Source organism: Bemisia tabaci, chromosome 9 (assembly GCF_918797505.1).
Source record: "Bemisia tabaci chromosome 9, PGI_BMITA_v3".
Taxonomy (NCBI): Eukaryota; Metazoa; Arthropoda; class Insecta; order Hemiptera; family Aleyrodidae; genus Bemisia; species Bemisia tabaci.
The window spans coordinates 25,799,318-25,825,576 of record NC_092801.1 but is presented as its reverse complement, the minus strand read 5'-3'; the positions used below and the strand labels follow the sequence as shown (position 1 = coordinate 25,825,576).

Here is a 26,259-nt window from a genome sequence, read left to right as displayed (position 1 = left end):
TTTAGTCCATGGTACCCCTGTGGATTTTTCTCGATTTTGGAGGGGGGAAAAAATGTCTAGATTAGTGTCGAATCCTACGTAGTTTGAGGTGTAGAATCGATTGTGCCCGGTCCCGAGACTCGCCGGAGCTCCCTGAGCCGAGGAACGGTCAAAAACGAGTGTTTCTGGCCCTGTTGCAAAAGTGCGCTTTTGGTCGGTACCGCGGACTCGTGGAGCTTTTTCGACCAGAAAGTCGGACTCAGCGGGTCATTTCCAAGCGGAGTAGCTTGGTTTCGGCTCGATCGGAGAATTTGACCCTAAAAATTCAGTCCATGAATCCCAACTTGAGAACACTTTAAGTATGGGTCCACAAAGAAAAACCGCCCCGACCAGCGTGAGGGCATCTTCAATGTTAATCTTCCGTCGCGTCGGTAAGGCGCAATGATACAACTCTTCGTACTCTCCGGAATGCGGGAGGTATCACGCCACAATTGAAGGCGTTTTCAAATCTGCTGACATCTTATCTGTATCACGGCTTTAGATTAGCTGTTGTCACCAGATCGATAGAATGATGGTTCTCGCTTTTTATGTGATCATTGATCATGCTGATTCCCCATTTATGTTTCGATGCATGCACATCTGGTCCATTAAGGGAAAGAAGGTCAAAGAATCGTTGAAAATTTTTTTTAATAATTTGCAAAATAAGTTGTAAGCTTACAGTTGCGCTTAAAACCTATTTCGCAAGCACTTCTTGGCAAGTATATGGCGTGCAGATATTTAATTCCTGTATTCGATGAAAAAAAAGTATAGTCATAATATATCACTCGTTAGTAAGAAAATATTTTACCTGTTACTTTCTTCATGCTAATCATGAAACATAAGCAAGAATGGTGTCTCTCAATAAACTTTTGACTCCCTTTAACAGGATTAAAATGAAATAATTAACAAAGGAACAAGGTGTCGTAACGGGATTTCAACTTTATTTTTGAACTGCCATTGATCTGTTCAGCAGGTTATCAAACAGTATTTACAATGAGAACTCAATTCAAGTAATTTTATAGTACATTTATACAATATTTAATCTACAAGTTTGATGAGGGTTTGGGAGAAATGATAAGTGTGTATTCAAACTGAGTTTTTTCTTTAAGGTCACATAACTTTAATACCAAAGGATATGTTGCCGTAACATCTTACTCTGTGGACTGGGTTTATAGAGAGAGGATTAAAAAGTATTTCAATTAAAACGGACGCATTGCTGAGAGACATTTTTAAAATTATAAAATGAAAAGCTCAAGCTTTTTTGTATGTTTATGGATTTTTTTAACGCAAGTTGGATGCATTTCCAACTTAGTGTGCATACTTTTTCCGTATCCTTGAAATAGATGAAAAGGAAAACACACAGGATGTTCTCACATTTTACTCTTGAAGCTAGATCTCAAACAGACTCTGCTCGCTGTATAATGCATACAGCTGGGGACTATTTTATATGCCAAAATGCTGTAAAGCCAATATCATCCATGCAACATCTCCGTACGTATCTGCGATTGTTTAATTTTCTCTAAATTAACATTAAAATTTCCGGGATATTGAACAGTTTGCTGAAAAACAAATTTGCCCATTCCTCTATAATTTAACAATATATTTATTTGTGAATACATTCAACTAGAGTGTTAATATTTACTTTAAAGCAGAGGTCACTCACACGAGAAGGATTATGGATCGTATTTGATATTGGATCTATGTGTCGTTTGGTTCAAAACAATAGAACATAACCTCAGACCAAAATTTTAGGATAATAATCAGGAAAGCTGAAAATGAGAAATTTAGAAATAAGTTCACTACTCTTGGCCAATTAGAACTCATACGTATCAAAAATCTATCACAAAAAACCTGTTCCGTCAGATTAATCAATTGACTATGTTTATGTTTTGAACCAATCGTCATCGATGCAATCTCACTCGTTCGATGTATCGATACAACCTATTGATATGAAACTATATTTTCACGGGTATAAAGTGTAGCCATAAATCGATAGAGAAAAGTACACAAATGAGAATATGCATGATTCAAGTAAAATTTTCTCAAATGATCAAACTAATGTGCATGTGCCACAACAGCAAGCAATACCTGTTTGATTTCTTCTAAATTTCGAAATGATCAATCTTAAAGTACACTTTTTTAAAGGTACCAAGAAACTGTCTTTGCTTATATGCTCTCCAAGCAAAGTCCAGTGAATATTTCTTTCATAGAATTGAAAGAATTGGCAACGGTTCAAACATTTTGAACAACTAATTTTAGAATCCAATTGTAACTACAGCTTCGTCCACTTTAACGAGCGTCTGTTTTGTCGAACGTTTTCTGAACAAGTCAAATTTTTAGCAGAGTTTGAAATTTCAATTTAGTGACAAAATATCTAAAGAAAACAATGGATCGATTGAGCATTGTAAACTCGTGCTAATTATGACACAGAGTTTTTGTCTTTAAACACATCCATAAATATTTAATATCAAAATATTCAAACAAAACCGTGTCGCAACAGAAGTTTAATATGGAATTTAAGTTGCATGAAAGGCTCCGTTTATTTGTGTCGGGGTATTTACACAGGCTGTTTGAAAAAATATTGAGACATGCTATAACTTCAAAAGTAAGATAGGGGCTTATTTTTTGTTCATTAGCATTCTACTGAGACCAGAGACCAGTATCAACTCATTTGGTAGAAAATTTAAAAGTTATGACGGTTTGAAAAGCGAGTGTCGAGTGACCACCTACGACTATTAACAAGGATTTTTGCTCACCAAAATTGGTCTTCGAAACTGCTGTCCGATGCGATGTCACGCCTGAAACCAGTTAGAGACCCTGAAAACTTCTTGACGACATTTTAACGGGAAAAGGCCTTTACCAAGCGTACTTTTGAAGTCATAGCATTTGTTTCACTACTTTTTGAACGACCTTACCATCATTCTTCCTTTGAATTAGTCATAGCCTCTAAAAAACGTATTTAATGTGTTACCGAGTCCTTCTAACAAATTTGACTTGTTTAGAAATTTTATTCCGTTATAAAAGTAAAAGACCCATAAATTACATTTTTATTTCTGTGAAAAAATAAAATATTCAATTTTATAATATGAATAGTGGTTAATCAGTAGGGTGGGATTCAACAAAGATGCACAATGCTAAAAACGCATTAAGAATCATGAATTATTTCACATACATCACCCATTAAATCATCATGTGATCATACATTTTGCTGCTTTGCATTTGACGACGTTTGCCGCGCAATTTTTCCCTTTATATATCAACAGCACCTTTAATGAAAAAGGCTTATCAATAATTAATCTGAGATCGCTGCATAGTCCAGTTGTAGTCGTAAATAGTTACCAAGAGATTTCTCATTTTCTCTGGTATATAAAAATATTTTCGGTGAAGGACCATCGTCTACATTTTTACTAAATAACCTCTTATCACTATGACTTTTACTTGATTGATGTCACGAATCATTTATAATGGTAATGATTACTGAATTCCGGATCACATATAATCATCAGAAAGTCTAATGGGAAGTGGTGCTTAGTTTTCTGGCGATGTTGACCATTAATGGTGATAGAGACCGTTTCAGATAAGTATTCAGAAACTCTAAAAAAACTGTTAGACACTATATTTCAGGAAAATTCTTCAATATTGATTTCCGTAAAATTTTCAAGAAAAAGGTTTTTTAGCAAACGTGTATTTTTAAAGAGTAAATCAAGATTTTTTCAAATATTACTCTAAAGCTAAAATTAAATTTCTCCTCTTATCCTACTTTACCCACAATTTCTTTAGAATTATTTCCCTGACATTTAATGTGTGTACCTTTCTTCTTTCCTTGACTTCCCAAATGTTTATGCTCCACCTCACTGAAGGTGCTTTATAACCAAAGAATGCTTTTGAGGCAAATAAATTCATGTACTACAACTACCAATTTAAGCTTTGAAAAATGTAGGAGGATCGTTATGAAATCGCAAAACCACTTTTCCCTTTACTTTTACTCATTTCTCTTTAAAGTAAATGCCGCAAAAGGATTTCCTGGAAAACTAATTAAACAGTTTTTTATGAGGTGTTTTTTAAAATTAACGATTCTTACAAAAACAAATTTACAGTCATTGCATCTAGAAATAATTTTGATTGTGTTCACTTACTAGACAATGAATAATACTTTTAGACATCTGTTACTGGCAAAAAAAGTTTTCGTGATGATCATATACAACCCGGAATCAAGAATACTTTAGAATTATTTTATTTGCGTGCGTGAAGACGTCTATGAAGATTTTACAAAGTGGCAAAAATTAATTTACCTTCAGAGGGTGAATGAGGTTTGAGAACCTTCATATAAATAAATCTTTAAAGTCACGACGGAATTACGTTAACTCCTTCCTGAAGATGTAACTTCTGTAACAATTGGAATTTCACACTAAAAATATGTGCCAAAGCTAGAATATACAGTCAAAAAATTTTGATAAGTGTCTTTGTCTTTTGAAGGTATCTTCTCATATTACAGACAGTGGCGAGGCGTGAATGATCATGATCGGTATTTCTCCATTTAAGTAAAGAATTGATTAAGAGGGTGTTTGTTGCAAACGTCCTGTATATCGATCCTTTTTCATAGATTTAAATGCCAGATAAATCAAAATATCGCAAGCACGCCACACTACTGATCACAGTCTCAGATTGACTGGACGAGTTACTTTCACCATTAACAAGCAAAATTTTCCACCTAGATCCTAGCCACATGTGTTTTGTTTTGTTTTTTCGTGTGTTATCTTATGGCTTGAGGGTTCCATTTTAACTTCATTAATAATACGTTCAATTCAGGTACCTAACTCTTCCGTTAACGAATTTATTTGAATTTCATAAGGAGCAGGGGTTGAAATCATGTGTTTTTTCAAAATTAAAAAAGGCTGTTTGTGAATTTGTGACACTGAAGAAATCATCTCTTTCTTTCAAAAAAAATTACAGGGATGTTTTAGGTTTTTCCGCTTCATTCTCACACCATTATCAGTTTACGGAATGGGAAAGTTTATTCCATGAAGTCTAAAAAATTTCAAATTTGTTTGACAGGGTTTTTATTCCAACGCAGTATGTCAAAGAATGTCATCTTCGTTCTTGTAAGTAACTAATGTTGAGTTACATTTTACATGTTCAAGAAAATTCCTTAGTTAAAGTCATGGATTTTAATAACATCCCTTAAGGTACCATGATAATAATTCAGATGTTTCGACTTCCTCGAACGTCACCAAAATTTTTCATTTTTAAAATTTAAGTAGGTTCTAAAAACAATTTTCTCTTTAACCTCTGAATGAAAGCAATGCTTTCTTAGCGTTCACACTTCAGAATATGCCACTGCGATAGAATCAAGTGCGAATTAATAATGCATGCATCTGTACTTAAATCTAAATATAAATCAAAACAGCTGACACCCAAATTTAACGGAGTAACTATAGCAGGTGTTTGTACTACGAATTACTTCCAAAATACCTATGAATAAGATAACTTGAAAAATATAACTGTTGGAGATTCTATTTTGGAATTGGACAAAAGTGATAGGTGATCAAACAGAACTAAATCTTATGGAAAATTGAAAATGTACACTGTTTAAAGATTGGAGTATATGTATCACTTAGCATAACAATTTGAAAAACCTAAAAAAAACCCATTCTTCACTTCCTTTGAGACCATTCACAACTGTGTCTTCCACATAACCAGGCAGCTATTACTTCCACAGTCACTTCCACTATTTTTCATCTCTCTCTATCTTTCGCTAGAGATCTGATCATGTTTTTCTGAAATTGACCAGCACTTTGAAAGTCGTAGATCGAGAACTAAGAGTATCTATAGACCAGCGCTATATTGTCCACTACTTACCTAATACTTTAATATACTTAATCCCTATTTGTATTGATGGTACCTATGTTTTTAAATGAGGTTGAGAACTACCTAATATCTCGTCAATATCATGGAGAAAGAAAAAAAACATTTTTGTTTCAAAAACAGGCAGGGTAGGTAAAATGACGTCACTTAATTTTCTCTACGCTTCACACCCACCGGTGTGAGACAAACCTCCACCCGCTTTGAAAAAAATCCATGCTGGGTTTCAATTCTAGATCGGCATCAGCTGGACGCATTTCTGCCAAACGGAACTTTGTACAATGTGACGTGACTCCTGTTATTCATATATTCTTATGGGTCTCAGGGCTCATATCTTAATGCACATACGATAGTTCCGTTTAACAGAAATAAGTCCAGTTGTGAAACAGTGAAGTTCAGTAATGCCATTTTATCCCCCCTCTTGTGGGTCCAAAAAATCAACCGAATCTTCTCGAAAAAATTAAACTATGAAATACTTCAATGGCATTTTCTGGGCCTTTTTTATTTATTTTGTCGGAACTATTTCCAGAGATCTACTGGGATGATTGCCCTGTGTTTAAAACTTGGGGATTGGTAGAATCATTTCGACGAATTTCTAAAGGAAGAAGCCAACACCTCATCAAGTTTGAATTAGAAAACTTGGTTTGAGGATTCATTATTCCATAAATTTGGATGTAAAACTCAATTTTAATCCCCCCTTTTCTCATACTGATCATTTTACTAGATTTCAATGATTGAAAACAGCATTTTCTTCCTCGAAAATTGAATAAATAACTCTCACCAGCTCAGTTTTGTTCTAAAATCTGGCTTGATTCCTTCTTACTTATTTACTTCCGAATTTTAAATCATGACGATCCACGAGAAGGGAAATTCTATTCCACAAAGGCAACATTTTATGCCAAGTCCTTCGAGTTGAGTTGTATACGTCACACAGTGGATCGAGTTAGTGGGAGAGATCGGACAAAAATTTGAAACTTTAAAAGCTTATAATTCCGTTGAATCAAAACATTTAGATTTTAAAACTGGTTCCACTGCTTTCTTCGTGAACTTTCCTTCTGGAGGCTTCCATCAAAATTTACAATGTGACGCATTAGACGTCGAAATTTGCAGTTTTAGTCAAGAATTTCATGCTTGACCTCTCTGATTGTTTCGATCCACTGTGTGGCAGTTGGATTTTGAGATTTGGACGGAGACCCCGCCTAAAGCCCTACCTTTAGTAAAATTTGTGAGGGGTTGATTACGAGGAGCATATATGCATTTTAATCTGGCAATTTAGTGGCCCGGGTAAGACGGATTACAGGTGAACAGCTCTAATAAGAATTATTCTAACTGCAGTTCACATTGTCAGATTTTCTCTCCAATTTTATTTTTGAGGTTTTTTTATGATTTTATCAGGGTAATTTTGCCTTGACATTTTGAGAAAAACTTCTTAGAATTATAGAAGGTATTTCAAAATCATTTCAATGCATTTACTTGCTTATAAATTTTATGAATAGTCAAAATATGAAAAGAAATGGGCAACGTCAAATGCAGTTTGACAGAGTATGGACCAACCCGCTTAGCTTTAATTAACTCACAACTACATTTCCTGAAGTGTATTCATCGAACCGAAAGTTCGGTTTGAGATTTTTAATCGGCTTTCCAGCGTTTTTCGCACCAACATATTCGTGGAATAAACCCCCATTCTCTGGTATCGTTTCTTCAGTATTTAATTTTTATAGAGTATGATTACTTTCACGTGGTTGGTCACATGTTTTGAAATCTAAAACGCAGCCATGTGCTGGACGGCCTACTGGTGATGTGAATATTATGAGCTGCCCGGTTTAGTTGAAGAATGGGTGCTACCAAGAGAGTGCCAAATGAGCACCATAGAGGTACAGATGGTGGTGACGAACAGATAAATGTACATTTTCGCGTCGTATCGATCGGATGTTTCCAAAGTTGGGTCTTGTTCGGCATGAAGTAGTACGTGCTGCTCCATCTCTAGATCTCAATGTCTAATAGGCCGATGTGGATGATGATGGCAATATGCAAAAAGGAACCAGAGTTTGTTGGTAAATTAGAAGGAGCGTGCCCTGTAAAAAAAAGTAGCTCAGACGATGTATGCCACTCATTTAGATCAGATTTCCCTGAAACTTTAGACATTTTAAATCGCCGCCTGCGAAATTGTTCCAAAATTTGAGGCAAAAAATTAGGGCCTATTCTTCCGAATTTTGCAAGACGTTTATTTTGACAACTCATAGCGTGTACTTAAACGATTTTATTTCTTACAGTGTAACTTCGAATATCATTCGAGACAATACGTTCTATCAGCAGCTGAAAAGGTGACCTCCATTTTCCTTACAAACTCGGTTTCCTTGGCATAATACTATACATATATCGTTGTTCTCAGACAAAGGAACGTAAATCATTCCAATGATGTATATTGACTCAACCAATTTTAATTTTACACATGGATACAGAGACGAGAGACCCTCCATTGTTATATTGGTAATGGTGGAAGCTTTAACTTTTCGGGACTGCAACACCCACCTGTTGACCTAACTACAAGATGGATGTTGAATAATAATTTGGGTATTTAGTTTTGCAAACATACCGTAATTTTGGCAAGCTTGTTTTGCTCAGTACGTCACCATAAGCTAATCATCCACTTAGTAAGTATGATGACTGTTTCTCCCTTATAATTGTCCATTAGGAGGTGCTGAATCTCCGAAAGTAAAAGTTTCCACCTGTCGCGAAAAGAACTGAAAAAAAAATATGGTAACATTTACAATTAGTTTACTTACGTTTCACACAGTGATGCTTCTTGGTGAAAATAACCAGGATAATATTAGTATTCACCAGAACTCAGGTGATTCTTAACATAGTATGGTAAATGTCACCATAGAGTCTTGTGTTTTTTATCCTATTCGTATCACTGTGTCAGAGTATAGTAAAATCTACCTTATTTTTTTCTCTCAGTGAGGCCAGTGAAAGGTCTTTTGTCTCTGCACGGATAAAACATTGCAATTGTCTTCAAAATTTTACTGATTTCTATGTGTAATCAGTAGAGGAACCGGTAACATTTTCAGGTAAATATTCTCTAAGGTCTCCCTGTAAAATTGTAATTTAAGAGTGAAACTTTGGCAACAATGAAATGAAGATACGTTCCTTCATTTAGGAAACGACGAGACGTCTTTGTGAGGACAAAACCCCAAAATGACCGCCTCGCCACCACTCTCTGTATTTTTTCTACGGGTGAGCACTTGGGCCGGAGATCGAGCCTGCACGCTGCCCTGCTTAGGAAAAACGCCGTATGACACATCAGACGTTGCCAAATTTCCTTCAAAAAATCAAGAATTCTCAATAAAATTTGTGAGTATTTCTCTCCTGATTTTTCAGAGGATTCCGTTCGTAATTTGGACTGCATTTTGCAATTTGGAACTATAAATTCTGACTCTTCTGGAAAACCACTCATGTGCGTAGAGAAACTAATGGCACATAAGTTGTTTTTAAACCGGGCCAGAATTTATAGTTCCAACTTGCAAAATGTAGTCCATTCAATCTAAAAAATATGAAAAGATCAAGAAACTCATAACTCTCTTCAAAAATAATTATTTTCCAAGACGTGATTTGGCAATATTCGAACACGCCGATCATACGCCGTTTTCGCTTCTCACGGCAGCACGCAGCGAAGGCATCAACTGCGTCGGCGCATCACGCGGCAAGTTTTCTGGGCTCCTCGGAAGGTCTCCAACCGGTGAATCACAGGACCGTGTCCAGAGTTTCTAAGGATTGCAGCACCCGCTCGTCCCGCGAACACCATTCCACTAGCTCGTCTATCGTCACCACCCCATCTTTGTTTGTGTCTATCAGCTGAAACAGGGAAACATTCTTTTGATACAAGTGAACCCAGAAATGGACTTATCAGTTACGTATAGAGTCCCTGTATACCCAGAGTTAAGACAACTCACTTTTGGTTGGGCTGAAAGTGGCCTAAAAAAACCCCAATTCTGATTGGTTCTCGTTCATGGAGGCCGAAACGAGTGCACCAAGATGGCGGTACCTCGAATGTGAACAAGAATAATGAAAATATTACCTAACTGTGGTTTATTAAGAGTAAATTGTTATTTCCATCGGTCTAAAATGAGAAAATAGATTTTCGTTTTAATTGATCAATTTGTTTATGTTGTTGTTTTTGTGTGACAGACATCGCAGGATTCCTGATCCTTATCCCTCAATATCGTTCGTTTAGGTGCACTCGTTTCGGCCTCCATGGCCAGCCAAGGCCGGCTGCCAGTCAGCTGATAATCGAGTTGTCTTAACTCTGGGTATGAAGGGACTCTAGTAACGTACAGTGACAATATATTTAAGAAACCCGCTTGCATTAACAATCAAAGCAACAAGTGAATTTCCGCGGGATCGAGGGATGTGTTCAACTTTTTCTAGAGTCCCTTTATACTGAGAGTCAAGACAACACCCCCTCATGGAGTCACAAACGGGAATAAAGATTACAGAAATTGAACGTTTCTTGTAATCTTTTATCGGCCCGTTCTCAGATTCCTTTCTCCGTTCCTTCTCTCATTCCGTTCGTTCCTTGCCAAACCCGTAATTCCCCGGTCCATTCTAGATTATAATCTTTGCAATCGGTGAAAATGTAATCTTCATTCCCGTTTGTGACACTGCGAAGGCCTAAAACACGGGAACCAATCAGAAATGGATTCACGTTGTCTTGACTCTCAGTATAAAGGGACTCTAACTTTTTCAACCAAATCGGCAGAGGTTGCAAATCAAAAGAGAAACATGCTATGCTGAGGTCAAGAACTAAACTCTGCAGTTGATGTATGTATTTTTTCCAACGTGTATCCGCATGTATCCGTTTTTTAATGAGGTGGGTCGAGAATTTTATATATGATCGTCATTGTTGCCAATATGAAAAATGAAGTAGGCCGTTCTGCTGAATGGACACGACCACCATCTTTTTCCTGTCTCCTCCTATCCCTCCTCTTCCTTCTGCTCTTTTTCTTCCTCTAATTTTTCTAATAATAAGTCTTCCAGTTCTGAAATAGGAGACCTGAGGCTCCTTATATCGTCCCCTTCCGGCCAAAGTATTACAAGCACCATGCGACGTTTCAAAATTTCCGCCACCACTTTATTTTTTTACTGACAAATCATTGGTTAAATCTGTTTGAAAATCCCACTGAGTCTTAACGGCAGCACAAAGAAAATTCAGCAAAATTTTCGGACTGCCTCGTTGAACAATTTCCCTGTGAAAAAATAAAATCGCGGCGTAAATTGTTAAACGTCGCATGGCGTTTGTGATATTTTGACCGGAAGGTGGAAATATGCAGCGCAAATAGTACTCAAAGTTACCACATCAACTCTTCGTAGGTCACGGTCGGACCATCATAAAACGCCTTCAAATGCGTGTGATACTGTGCAACACATCAGAGTTGATATAGTTGTATTCTTAGGTTGCAACCTAACTCGAGTGAATTGCTCTACCAAATAAGGCATGTTAACCTTTTAACTGCTGTATTTCAAGTTACCTCGAATGATTTTTGCCTTAATTGCCTATGAAAAAAATTTAAGGTTAAATTGATCTTAAAAAAAATAGAATTAACACATACATGTGGCCAAAGAGAAAGGGTCACCATAGGAAAAACCTGTTCTTGAAACTTTTATAGTTTTTAAGCGTGCCCAAAATATACCAGGAGGTATTTTTGGACGGGAAACTCGATTTTGAAACTCGGGAGGTGTCGATATGTAGAAGAGGGTTAAAAAATGGCTGTGAGCAGTGAGCACGGCGCAATAAAGCGCCTTAAATCCCTCGGATAGGCAAAAGCGGACCCTTAGGAGCCGCAATAGTGGTATTCGCGAGTAACGGACCTGGAATACCCTCTCGACGTGCTCTTTGGCGGTATTCTCGTCTATCTGCGGCTCGGTGTTGCGGCCGAGCATGTCGTAAATGGACACGGCCACCATTTCCATCTCCTTCTTCGTAATGAGACCGTCTCCGTTCAGGTCGTAGAGCCCGAAGATCCACTGCAGCTTCTCCTGTACACTCCCACGGGACACCTTTGACAGGATCCCAAGGAAATCCTGAAACATCAACAGCTATAATTAGAGTTTGAAAAAGTTCCTGTACATAATGCAATATGCTATGAGCAAAGATGCGACGAAATTTTGTAAATTCAAGACGAAAAGCTCGGGAGTTTTCGATATTTTAGAAAAAATTACTTATGAAATCTACGGATTCTCTTTGTTCCTTCCTCTTCAGATGTTTCATTATTTAAAATGTTAAAATTATGAACAATTCTGTGGTTTAGAACATGCCGAAAATTTTAAGATGAACTCAGAATAAAAATTCTGTTTAAATGATACTATCTTTTTTTTATCACTTTATTAAATATCTACTTCTTTATACATAATTTTGATATGTACACGTCATTTAAGCAAATATTTTCTCCTATGCTATTTAATCTACATTCCTTATCTACTAGATCTTAATACTAAATCTACCTTCATTCTACCTAAATTCTACTTCAGTGTTTGTCTACCGATTACATTTTATCGAAAGCACAGGAGCGAAAGTGCCGATTCGGGATAGTTGCTTGCAAAAATCGCTGCCACTCAAGCGGTGCGAAACAAGTTACCGCCCTCATGTCGTTCTCCTCGTGCAAGCTTAGGCTGTGATGTCCGTCCATAACATTTGAGCCACTTCCTTCCTGTCAGAGTGCCAATTTTCACTGCATCACGCTTGTCCCACATTTGGGTTTCAATCACAACCATTGCCAGGAACCCACCCCCTCCCCCTGGCCCTTTCACTTCTTTATCTCTTCTGGCTTGACTTGGAAACATGCTGAGCTGATCTGCTGTGCTAAGGAAAAACGCCGCATGTACCTTCAGGCGCTGCCAAATTTCCTTCGATAAAGTACGAATTTCCTGGTGAAGTTGGTGATATTGTTTGCACTTTATTCTCAAATATCTAAAAATTTGAAGGAAAAATGTGCGCAACTTCCTTCCAAAAGGTCTCCTACGTCCTAGGTCTCATTAATTACCAATTTCACCATGTAACGCCGTTTGCTGGTTTTTATTTTTATTTTAATTTCTTTTTTATTTTTAATTTTTTAGCAGTTGATAATGGTGCCGTAAGGTACCAAAACGTCCTGCCTTGTATTTTGTATTTTAGCCTTGTTTCCGCATTTTCCTGTGTTTTCGATTGTCGTTTTCGTTTCGGGCTGCTTTTACATTCTCTTTGTTGTCCACTTCCTTCCAAAATTAACATTTTATCGGAGGAAATTTGGCAACTCTCGAATATTCATACGGCGTTTTTGCTTAGCACGGCAGTGATGTGTACCGCGCTAATCAGAAAGGAACCAAGCCACCTCAGCTATTGACAAATTCAATCGGGCACATTCATTTTTTTACATGAAAACGTCTGTGCGGATTATTGTGCGAATTCCAGTGAATTTTCTACAGAGTGCGAGGCAAGTTCCTTAACATTTTCAAAAGAATCCGCAAATACTTTCTCTTGTAAAACAATAAATTGAGCAATTAAGTTTGGCAATACCTAATGTGGCTTGGTTCATTTTTTCAAACGCGACCCATAAGAAGGTGTAACTCATTTGAGCAATTATCCTCAATCTTGTCGCAATTTTATCTTTAGAAAATCGCGCTCGATAAAATAGGAGTTTTATAAAAATTTATCGCGATAAATCGCCGTCGATAAAATCGCAATACATTCTCCGATCGAATCGCAACTTGTCGCGGTCACTGCGTGGGTATGTGCAAAAAGAGTTTTGAAAAAACGCGTATCCTGTGAAAAAATTCGAAGGAGCAAACGTTCTTTTTCATCAAGATTCTTTTTTTAAATAGAATCTTCCTCGCTCATGGCAGCGCGGCGTCCACTTTTAAATGTTAAAACCTACTTAGAAAAATTGACGGAGGGAAATGGGATTTGCAGGTGAACTCCTTTATTATCGCAAAAAAGTTTCACTTTTTTCAATCCAGAGGGCGCAGCTGTGATGATTTCGATTCACTCGAAGCTTTCATTGTCAGGAGCAGAGTTTTTAAAATAGGTTCTCACAACAAGACTGCAGTTGAATTCGGATGAAAAAAAAGTTGGTAGGTAAACTTAGAAGGAAAATCTCATTATCTGATGACTAGTGTTGCGAAATTTAAATATAAATGTTTCTTCGTGCGGAGGATCGCCAAGGATTAGTCCGGAGAAAAGTTGCGAGTAAGCGATAAATTTTAAAAAGTTAAACATTCGGAAGTCTAGCGGAAGTTCACAATTCGAGCGTGTATTCTCAGGGTTCATGTTTACCCTTAATCAGAAAGTTTATCGTGCCCAAAGTCTGGCGTGAGTAGATACGGGGCATGTAGGACATACTGTACTGAACGTATGGCTTTACGAGTACGGCTAATGTACCGAAAATAAATAAAGAAACGAATTATAAAGCAGCAGGAATAAAATATGAACTCACCTCGAAACTTATCTTGTTACTTTGAGAGTGTTTAATGGTATTGAACACGTAATGCGCATACTGCGTCGCATCTGTGGGAAAAAAATGAAATATTAAAACGAAATTTTGGTCATGAATGATTGAGTTTCAAGTACATACCACTTCTCCGATAAAATATTAAACTCTAAAAGTCGATCTGCCGCAGAGTCTGTCCGTGCAATTATTATTTTCCATGCAAAAGGCACACACAATATGTGTTAGCAGCGCAGAACGCGCACTGGCGCCTACAAACCTAACGGGATACTTCACGCATTGCGCAACGCGTGAAGTATCCCGTTAGGTTTGAAGGCGCCTTATTGACGGTGAAACTGCAAAAAGGCGTATCTCGCTATCGGTGTTTTGAAATCTCCGCTCCAATTTTATTTTTTAGACGGAGACCGAAACAAATGTACGGCTTGAAGTCTTCACAGAATTTTCTTCATGAAGAGAAGAAAAATCACTGAAATGTTTAAAAATTGACGGTCAGTATTTCTCCATGTAAAAGATAAAACGTGACTGGAAGTATGCAACGCCGCAAAGTGAGATATGCATTTCTGCAGTTCCACCATCGATATAGACGCTATTATGTTTTGCATTTCAATGAGAAGATACACGCTGGATTACTAGTTTTTCTTCATACTTATTATTATATACTTACTTATTATTATACTTCATACTTATTAGATTATCTGAACTAATTGTCATGGGAACGTAGTTCCCCATGATATTAGAATCGTTCCGTTGCTTTCGCTATGGGATTCCCTATACCTCTGCGACCTTGAGCGTTTCGCCCAGTCTCCGATTTTTGGTTGATTTTCCGATGTATCAAAAACCGTTGTATTTTTTAGCCAATCATGTCTCTACGTCAAGTTGTGTTGATTTCTAAAATTCGCTTTCAGCGAGTTTTTTTCCACTTTGAGATGTCGTGTCTGACTGGTAAATCTGCGCAGAACCACGAAGTTCCGTTTTTAGGCAAATTCTTTTTTTTGGGAGGTTTTCATTGGCTATTTTCCGCCATCAGTTTTCTGTTCGTTGGTGCAAAAGATCGCCTACCTCGTTGCTCTTGAGAAGCCGCTATTATCCCACCTCAAATTTTAAACATAGATATAAAGAAATAATAACCATCGTACAAGGCGGAAAATTGTTCTAGACGACCCGTTACGGATATATGAGCCAAAATCAGAACTCGATTGATGGATTTAATCCATGAATACAGAAATATTGCCTCAGTTTACTGCCTCGATCGTAAATGCATGCACGGATGAACCTTGTGACACATGAAAGCATAGGCAAACAATGTCTCACAGAGAAATGCGCTTAATCCGTTGTCTGTTAACAGCAGTGGCCGGATGTCAAGGTCGTCTTTTGTGAAGCCCCGCTCAGCGTTCGAGATCACTTAACTGTTATATTTTCTCCTACCGAGAAGGAGTGACGAGATAGCTCAGATGCTTGAGACGCCAAGTTAGCGCCTCCTTCATATCCTTTTTGTTGCGAGCGGGGGTTCGAATCTCGTAGACGACAGTTAATTTTTACTGGTTGTATTGAATGTTTTAGACCAATTATCTAACAATAATTAATACTTGGCAACTTAGGAAGCACAAAGGTCCCTTATGATGCGTATTCGGGCATATGTGTATAGAGTAAAAATATCATACGTAGGGTGTCCCAAAAGTACCGGGACTGGTTCTGTAACTTCAAAAGTAAGATAGATACAGACATGATTTTGGTCTCATTTTGAAGATCAACTCAATACCTATCGATTAAAACCTAGATCAGCTCAATCGAATAAAAATCGACCGAGTTCTGACAATTTGAAATTAGTGAGGAAAGTTTACCCCTACGGTTTTTAGGAAGATTTTTCGCTTACCAGGATTCAAAAAGTTAATATTCGTATCCACTTTCCTCCGAATCTTCCATAACTTCCTTTTGCTTTTCAAAGTACCGTCCATCAAACCGGATGCACTTTTTCATGCGCTCTTGCCACTTATCCAACATTGTTTTCCTGAATTCTTCCTCTGGGATGGAGTTGAAGAAGTTTTGAATTGCATTCTGGATTTTTGTCTTTGATACGAATCTTCGTCCGCGAAGCTCCTTTTTAAGCGTAGGAAACATCCAAAAATCACATGGAGCCAAGTCAGGGCTATAAGGGGGATGAGGGATTGTTTCAACTCCATTTTTACTCTTAAATTCACGTGTTAAGCTCGATGTGTGAGGCCGCGCATTGTCTTGATGGAGTATCCACGAAGCTTTCAAGTCCGACCGTTTCCGGGAAATGTGCATTCTCAACTCCTTTAGTACTTTGCAATAATACGCACTGTCAACTGTTGTGTTTGATGGTACAAAATGTTGATAAATGACACCTCGAAAATAAAAAAACACAATAAGCATCACTTTATCGGCCGACTTTTCGATTTACGGCGATGAAGAATCTTCCTTAAAAACCGTAGGCGTAAACTTTCCTCGCTGATTTCAAATTGCCATAACTCGGTCAATTTTTATTCAATTGCGCTGATCTTGGTTTTAATCGATGGGTATTGAGTTGATCTTTAAAATGAGATCAAGATCATGTCTGTGTCTATCTTACTTTCGAAGTTACAGAACAAGTCCCGGTGCTTTTGGGACACCTTATGTATACTTTACGCCGAAAAAGCGAACCTGAAACTTAAATGCGTTAACTTCCGAAAACCATATATAATCCAACGAAAATAAATAATTAGTACATAACAGCTTTCTTGTATGCAAAGAAAATAATTAAAAATGTTAAAAAAGAGATGTCAACCCAAAATTACATAGCCCCTTCAATTCAGAAGATACTACAAACGAACTGTACCTTAACATTTTCATATCCCAGAAGCTAACGTTCCCATGATGAATATTGCCATCGCTAGCGATTGCAAAATCCAACTTGTTTTATCCTTACTCCTATTAACTATAACTGGATTGCATTTTGCAAAAAGGAACCACTAGCATTGCAATGTTGCTAAGATTGTGCAACTTCTTTTGTCTTGGAGGAAACACCCGATTATTCATTCATAGTTCCTATTTTACTCGCTAAAAACTGTAAATTTAAGACAAAAATTACCATCTAAATTTCATAGTTTTTCACGATTTCCGAAATTTCATTGCAAAAGATGCAGCTGCACAATCTTAGCATCATTGCAATGCTAGTGGTTCCTTTTTGCAAAATGCAATCCAACTTAAAGACGAAAATTACCTTTAAAATTTTTGCGTGATTTCAGTAATTTTATTGAATGAAAATAAGATACACAATCTTAACAACATTCGAATGCTCTTAGTTCCTTTTTGCAAAATTCAATCGATATGTTGTTTCTAAAATGAGCCGGAAATACTGGTTCCTTATTGCAAAATGTGGTCCATTTTCCCTTCGTGCATTAAACCCCCCGGGGTTGGCGAGACGTTATTAAAACCTTTCAAGGCTGTGAGTCTCCGAACTAAAATCGGCAACAATGCGGAAATAATTGAATGTTTCGTTTATTATTCAAGCCGCAGCTTGCGGTCAGTAACGCTGCCAATCTCCGAAGAGTTCCAAGAGGGACTCTCATTTGAGCTAATGAGGTTTCATTCAAAATTTTACAACATTGGTGGCGAGATGCACCCGGAAGCTGCGCTGACCGCAGGAACTTTCGCAAAAGTTCGATACATTTTTAAAAGCTCGCTACGCTGGCTGAAATCCCGGAGACCGCCAGTGGTGATGATCGATTATCGATATTATCCCATTTGAAGCTATAGTAAAGTATCGATTAGTAAGATGACCGTGTTTATCGATCCTTTTACGTAGGTTTAAATGGTAGATCAATCGATATATCGCAAAGCACGCCACGCCACTGGAAACCACTGACGCGATGATCGAAGACGATGAAGAAGGGTAGAGCAATAGGCTATATAAGGAGCGATTATAAATTAAAGAACACTTCGAGGGATGCTGCTAGGGAAAAACATCATATGAACTTCCGGACATTGCCAAATTTAATGCGATAAAATACGATATTTTTGGAGATACTTGTGGCTATGTTTCATTAAAATGTTCAGGTAATTTTAATTAAATAAAAAATAAATTTGGAAAGTTGTTTACTCGCATATTGTATCTATGTATCGCAAAACGCTCTGGAAGTTGAGGCCGTAATGGAGGGGATATCCCACGCTATCCTGAGAGTCCATTAATATCAAGTCAAACCCTCCATGCAAAGATAGGGAGCTAATACATTAAAAGGGTTGCCACTATGCTTGGGGACTTAAAAACTGAAAAAATGGCAACCCAGCTAATTTAAATACTTCCTTTCTTTGCATAGGGAGTTTGATATTGGACTATCAGGAAAGAGTGGGATATCCGCTAGCTTACAGCCTCAATTTTAGAGCTTTTTTTGAGCTTTGGAGTTCGTTTCAGAGAAAACCGGATTCACCCTCCTGAAAATTTTTCTTTGGAATCACATTTAAAATCGCAAATCTCCCAAAAATGCAAGAGCATCATTGAAAATATTTATCTTTTAGTAAAAACTATAGAGTTGAAACAAATTACTTAGTTACGTCCATATAGTGTGGTTCATTCTCCATGATTTTACAGCACGGTTCCAGTTACATCAAAATCAGATCAATTTCCTGTGAGCAGTATTTTTTATGAGATATTGCAACCGTTTTACCCGTATATATGAAACCATTAGAGAGGGAAAATAAACGAGGGAGCACGTAGCGGTATAAAATTAGGAATCACAAGGGAAGTAAAATTAATCGAAGTGTTGCAATAGATGCCCTCTCTTATTCTTTGCTTTCTATTTGTTTCTACGGCCGGCGGGAAAGAGTTAGAGAAACGTACAACAGTAGCGTGGCGTGCTTTGCGATGAATCGATTAATGCGCCATTCAAACCTATGATAAAGGATCGATCACGAGATCGTTCATAACGAACACCATGATTATCGATTCTTTCCTATAGCTGCAAATGGGAATGTATCGATAGTCAATTATTACGCCTCGCCATTGGAAACGTAAGAAGCATTTTTTGATGGGAAGCTTTTATTAGGGTCAGATTGCGTGTTCGTAAAAGGAATACGAGGGAAATGAATTTTGATTGGGGATATGTGATGTAGATCAATATAGAATTTCGGCTCTTTTTGGTTTCGATACGCGCAATAACGTTATGACCACAATACCTTTATCCCTCTTTAGATATCAATATTACATAGTCCTTTTATACGGAATTCTCTCCTGAGACTTTATCGTTTAACGATATTCAATCCTTCTTTAAGCCTGTTATATGTATCTCGCTTTCAAGATAATAAGGACCGCATTAAGCAGAGAGGAGCCAAGACATATCAGCTATTGCCAAATTTAATTGGGCAGTTAAATTCCGTACATGTAACCGGTTGGGCGGATTTTTGTGCAATTCTCCGTGAGTTTCCTGCATAGTATGAAGCAAATTCCTTAAAATTTTCAAAGGAATCCGCACAAACGTTCTCTTGTGAAAAATGAAATTGCCCTGTTAAATTTGGCAATAGCTGATGTGCCTTGGTTCCTTTCTGCTAAACGCGGTACATACATGATAGTATTCTGGCTTGTAACCTTTATGCATAGCCGTAGTTGTATTTGGCTTGAAAAAATGAAACCCGCACGAATCTCCTTCAAAAAACCCGCTATGCAATTCCTACACGCAGAATCTAGATGCATCTTTCAGTTTTTTTCCCCGCTTTCATTAAAACATATTGTCAGTGATCTTAATGAGATTTGAAATTTGCGGCAAAATTTCATAGATTTACATGAACTGCACTTTCCAAAAAGGAACCAAGAGCATTTCAATGTTGCTAGGATTGTGCAACTTACATTTTTTGCAATACAGTTACTGAAATCATGCAAAAAATTAAATTTACCGAGGAAATTTTCGTCGTGAATTTATAGCTGATTGGGAGTAAAGATAAAACTTCTTTAGGTGATCAATTAATATTTGCAAGGTAAACATGGATGCACAATCTTAGCGAGATTGGAATGTTCTTGGTTCCTTTTTGCAAAATGCAATCCATATAATGCTCCTAGCTATCGATGGTCCGCTGATAAAATTTGTTATAAAGAAAAAAACAAAAAACAAAAAAAAAAAAAAAAACAAGAGAAAAATATTTAAGAATTATTCCAAAAACTCCTGATTTGCCAAAGGAAGTTCAGCAACGTCTAGAGGCTCATACGACGTTTTTCCTCAGCACGGAGGCATACAATCTTGTACCAATGTAGTTTCTTCTTTAACTTCCTTATGGAGGTCCTTCAGAGAGAACTAAAACCGTAACAAGATAAAGACGCATAAGGGAGGCAAGTCTACAAGGAAGACACATGGCGAACATACTGACTGTTCCCATCTTTAATAACTCCATTCCTCATATCATAGTAATCCCCCACCCCTCCCGTCACATAGAGCTCAGACTACACTGCCGCGCTAAGAAAAAACGCCGTACAAGCCTTCGGATGTTGCCATATTTCCTTCAATAAAATTCAAATTTACAGACAAATTGTGAATATTTTCATACAAATTTTTCCGAAAATTTTGTTCGCACTCTCCTCAAATTTCTGGAAATTTGAAGGAAAAATATGCATAACTTCCTTCCAAAATGAACATTTCATTGGAGGAAATTTGGCAACCCTCGGATGTTCATACGGCGATCTTCCTAAGCACTGTAGTGCACTCCTGCCTTGCCTTGGGGCATTCCGGAAGATGGAATGTATGTCTCCACGTTGATGCCTTGTAATGAAGCAGCTCGCAAACTGATAGCCAACCAATTTGTCATATTTTCCCCTCCGGCGCTACATGGCGGATGAGATGGCGAGGGGGCGGGGAGGGGGGGAGAATTATCGTCCGTGCCGGGTCAGAGATCGCCGAGGAAATCAAAAGAATGGTTGGACAGGATTCCATCCTCCTGGGACATGTCCGACTTAATTGATCTTGTGTGAGAGTCCTTTAGGGCTATTTGGAGGACGGTTAGATCAATTAAACAGCAGTGCGCTGAAGGACATGAGAAATTCTGGTTGGACGTATTTCAGCTAAACGGAACTTTAGACGAGTGAGAAAGATGGGGTGTGCTCTGAAAAAATGTATATGAAACGATGCAAAAATGGGCGGGACTCCTTTTGTGGAACTGTGAAAGCGAGATTTTACATTCTACCAAACGGAACTATGCTGCCATTCTACGGGAAAACGCCGTATGAACCTTCAAACGTTGCCAAATTTACATTTCCCAAACACGAATTTTCTGGTAAACATATAAACATTTTTCTTTCAATTTTTCAGATAATGGAGATTTTGCATGTGTGAGGATTTTGCGATTTAACTGTTGATTCTTACGTAAAAGTTCGCGAAAAACACGATGGTGCCACTGGTTTTCTCTGAAATCAACTTCCAAGCTCAAAAAAAAGCTTTCAAGTTGAGGCCACAATGGAGGGAATATCCCACTCTTTCCTGAAAGTCCGATATCAAACTCCCTATGCAAAGATAGGGAGCATTTAAATTAGCAGGGTTGCCGTGTTTTCAGTTTTAGAGTCCCCAAATAAAGTGGCAGCCCTGTCAATGTATTTGCTCCCTATCTTTGCATGGAGAGTTTGTCTTGATGTAGAGGTGGACTCTCAGGATAGCGTGGGATATACCCTCAATTTTGGCCTCAACTCGGAAGCTTTTTTTGAGCTTGGGAGTTGATTTCAGTGATAACCATTGGCACCATCGTGTTTCTCGCAAACTTTTACGAAAGAATCAATAGTCAAATTGCAAATTCCTCACACATGCAACATCTCCATTGTGTTTGCAATTTCACTAAAGTTCCTGAAAATTTCAAGGAAAAATATTCATAAATTTCCTTAAAAAGAAACATTTTATTCAGGGAAATTTGGCAACTCTCGAATGTTCATATGGCGTTCTTCCTTATGAATGACCGCAGAATGAGAGGTCTCAGGCAGGAGCGTGGCGCGAATGATCGATTATCGATATTTTGTCATGGGAACGGAGTTCCCCATGATATTACAATCGTTCCGTTGCTTTCGCTATGGGATTCCCTATACCTCTGCGACCTTGAGCGTTTCGCCCAGTCTCCGATTTTTGGTTGATTTTCCGATGTATCAAAAACCGTTGTATTTTTTAGCCAATCATGTCTCTACGTCAAGTTGTGTTGATTGCTAAAATTCGCTTTCAGCGAGTTTTTTTCCACCTTGAGATGTCGTGTCTGACTGGTAAATCTGCGCAGAACCACGAAGTTCCGTTTTTAGGCAAATTCTTTTTTTTGGGAGGTTTCGATTGGTTATTTTTCGCCATCAGTTTTCTGTTCGTTGGTGCAAAAGATCGCCTACCTCGTTGCTCTTGAGAAGCCGCCATTATCCCACCTCAAATTTTACAAATAGAAATAAAGAAATAATAACCATCGTACAAGGTGGAAAATTGCTCTGGAGGACCCGTTACGGATATATGAGCCAAAATCAGAACTCGATTGATGGATTTAATCCATGAATACAGAAATATTGCCTCAGTTTACTGCCGCGATAGCAAATGCATGGTGAGATGAACCTTGTGACACATGAAAGCATAGGCAAACAATGTCTCACAGAGAAATGCGCTTAGCTCATTTCTCTTATAAGCAACAATGCGTGAAGGTCTCTTCTGATAAGTCCCGCCCATTGCTCGAGTCTTTTGTATGCTATTTTTACTCCGTCTCACGTCGATCCGTTATCGCCTAGTTGACTAAACCGCCGCAATTTTTTGTTAAAGTGCGGGCAATAGGCGATCGGGAGTTCGATACCCGACGATAGGTGTTACTTTTTAATGGTTGTGTTGAATGTTTTAGACTAATCATCAAAAAATAATTAATACTAGATGATAAATGTACGAACTTTTTCTCGTGAGTTAATATGTTAAACAAAAATACTGGAATATACCTCCTTCATATAATCAGCCACATGTTCCCCCAAATTAATGACGTTATTTTCTTTTTTCAATAAAGTTAATTTGCATTCAACGTTCGTAAGTTAAGCAAAAATAGTTGATACAAATAGAAAGACATGAAAATAGTATGTCTAACATTTCAGTTGTTTTTTTTTTTTTTTTTTTTTTATTGTTTGTTTTTTTGTTTTTTCAATAAAACAAATTGACTGAGACTAGAATCATTGTATCTCTGAAGACAAAAGCTAAGTTTTTTGATACAGAAATACTAATATATTCATCCTTTATATAATCAGGGAGATGTTGACCCAAATATTGATGTATATTTTCTCTGTTCGCCCAAATTAATGATGGTATTTTCTTTTTTCAATAAAATTAATTTACATTCCACGTTCTTAAAGCAATATTTTTTCCAAAATTCAGCAAAAAATAACAATTTATACCTACGCAAAAAGTAAATAAATAAATTAATAAATAAATAAATAAATAAATAAATAAATAAATAAAGCAATGACATGAAAGTAGTATAGGTAGTCCACATCTAACATTTCAGTTACATCTATTTGAATGAAAAAAATGGGAACTTAGGAAGCACATAGGTCACTTAAGATGCGTATTTGGGCATATGCGTAGAGTAAAAATATCATACTTTACGTCGAAAAAACGAAACTGAAAGTTAAATGCGTTAACTTCCAAAAACCATACATAATCCAACGAAAATAAATAATTGGTTAATAACAGCTTTCTTGTATGCAAAGAAAAAAAAATTGGCCTCCGGCCAATTTATGCGCGGCGCTTCGCGCCGCGTACCGGCGCTACGCGCCGGCATTTGGGGGGCTTCGCCCCCCCCATCCGCTTAGCGGATTGGTGCGGGGACCGCACGGGACTTTCTCGCTCGAGCCGGCGCTTCGCGCCGGCATAGACACTTTTACTGGAATATTTAGAAAAATACTGCCAATTTTACAAAATCATAAAGTTTGATTGGAATTTTGATCACAGGATAATAGTTATGAAATTTTTATTCAAACCACTGAACTTTATTGTAAATGTCTTCGCGATATGTGATGAATTCATATATTCGGCCTCAACTTGTTGATTTTATGAGGCATCTTCAATTAAATATGTAATTGGTTAACAAAGTCTCCTGTCAAAGATGGCGATCCGTAAAAATCTTAGCTTTTCTACGATTCATTAGGATCCATTAGATTCATTGACATCATACTTCAGATACGATTTTATATTATAATCTCTCCTTAAGCACGGTCAAAAGCCATCAAATATCTACTTGAATGGGTAGAATGACTATTCGATGTTCAAATAGTCTTAAATCTAAACGGTTTTCGCTTAGCATCTCCCAAATTTTAAATTTGGCGGGCGAATCTACCTGCTGGAAGGTTCACCACACGCCCGCCAGGAGCGCCATCTCCTTACCGCGTATCCCTGTAATTCAAAGCGAAAACAATAGAGAGCGCTGAGAGCGCCATCTCCTTCAACCAAACCTCGGGTTCTAACAATTTATAACCTCCTTTATTAAGTAACAAGCATTAAATCAGTCATATTTGTGCCGTATTATTATATTATATTTGTGCTTAGTACCTCGTAAAAAGGAACCGCGAAAGATGGAATCTGCCGGGATTCTAAATTCATTAACAACAAACATATTAGTATTTAATAAAGATGTAAGTGTCAGTTCTTGCGTCAGCTTGATGACTAATAGTAACTATATGTATATTGTAAGTACTTACCTACCTAATTAGTTGTCTAATTTTGCTTGGTGTATACCTACGGAGTAATTTTGGAAATAGTATATGATGCATTATATAATGCATTTGAATTCCTAGGTTTCACCTGACTCAAAGCGTTTGCTGCTATTATCTAGAAGCGTTCCGACTCATTTATCAGAGAATTGAGCGTTTCCTATCGGCCCCTCTGCAATTATGAGATTAGTCCAAGAATCCTTTAGGAACTTAAATTAATGACTCAGATGGTGCTTTTGAGCCAACTTTCAAAGAATTAAAGGCATTTTTTCAAAATCTACAGTCCATGAGCTCTCCGTGTGACCGAAGTGCTCTCCTCGCTATATGACGCGTAACCCTTCAATTTTTAGTTTAGTCCAAAGACCTCATAGGAACTTACATTATTGAACCAGGTGGTGCTCTTATGCCAACTTTCGAAGAAATGAAAGGCATTTTTTTTTCAAATTTACAGTCTTTGAAAATGAGTTGTTTGTGTGATGTCGCAGAGCAAAGTGCCCTACTTTTGGGCCTCGTAATCCCTTGAATTTTGAGATTAGTCCAAAGATCTTGTAGGAACTTAAATTAATGACCCAGGTGATGTGCTTGATGCCCACTTTTAAAGAATTAAAGGCATTTTTCAAAATTTACGGTCCCTCAAAATGAGCTTTCCGTGTGATTTTGCTGAAAATGGACCTTTAACCCAATTTGACCCTAGCCCCCCCAAATTTTAGCGTACCCCAAAATCGTTGGACGTGCATAAGGAGACCATAAATATGGTGTTCTGTGAGAATTTTGAATGAAATCGAACAGATAGATTCTGAGATATCGCTGTAGACAGATTTGGGGGACGCCGGACGGACGGACACACATTTTTTCAAGTATGGTTATTTTGACTCCTGGGACCTTAAAACGTCTAGAAATGATGAAATTTCAACTTTTTTTTTTTTTTTTTCTTGGAGGATGACAATACTTCCTCTCTACCCTAGGGGAGCGAGAAAGTAAAAAAATTAAAAATGTTAAAAAAGAGATGTCGACACAAAATTACATAGCCCCTTCAATTCTGAAGATACTACAAACGAACTGTACCTTAAAATTTTCATATCCCAGAAGCAAAAGTTCCCATGACGAATATTGCTATCGCTAGCGATTGCAAAAACCAACTTGTTCCTATTTGAATCCGTGGTAAAGAATCGATCATTAAGATGATCACTGCAAGCACCCTGTTAATCAATCCTCTTCCAT

General features: G+C 37.5%; 1 protein-coding gene across 1 annotated transcript in view; it reads right to left on the bottom strand.

Annotated features, from left to right (window-relative positions):
* Positions 1 to 939: 939 nt before the first annotated feature.
* LOC109037734 (A-type potassium channel modulatory protein KCNIP1) overlaps positions 940 to 26,259 on the bottom strand; it is a 419,699-nt gene continuing 394,379 nt past the window's right edge. Inside the window, exons 4-6 of the mRNA XM_019052540.2 lie at positions 14,349 to 14,419; positions 11,749 to 11,961; positions 940 to 9,735 (exon numbers count right to left, since the gene is read on the bottom strand). Of these exons, the coding sequence (XP_018908085.1) occupies positions 9,625 to 9,735; positions 11,749 to 11,961; positions 14,349 to 14,419 (395 nt within the window). The 3' untranslated portion in view covers positions 940 to 9,624. The remainder of the gene's footprint in view (positions 9,736 to 11,748; positions 11,962 to 14,348; positions 14,420 to 26,259) is intronic.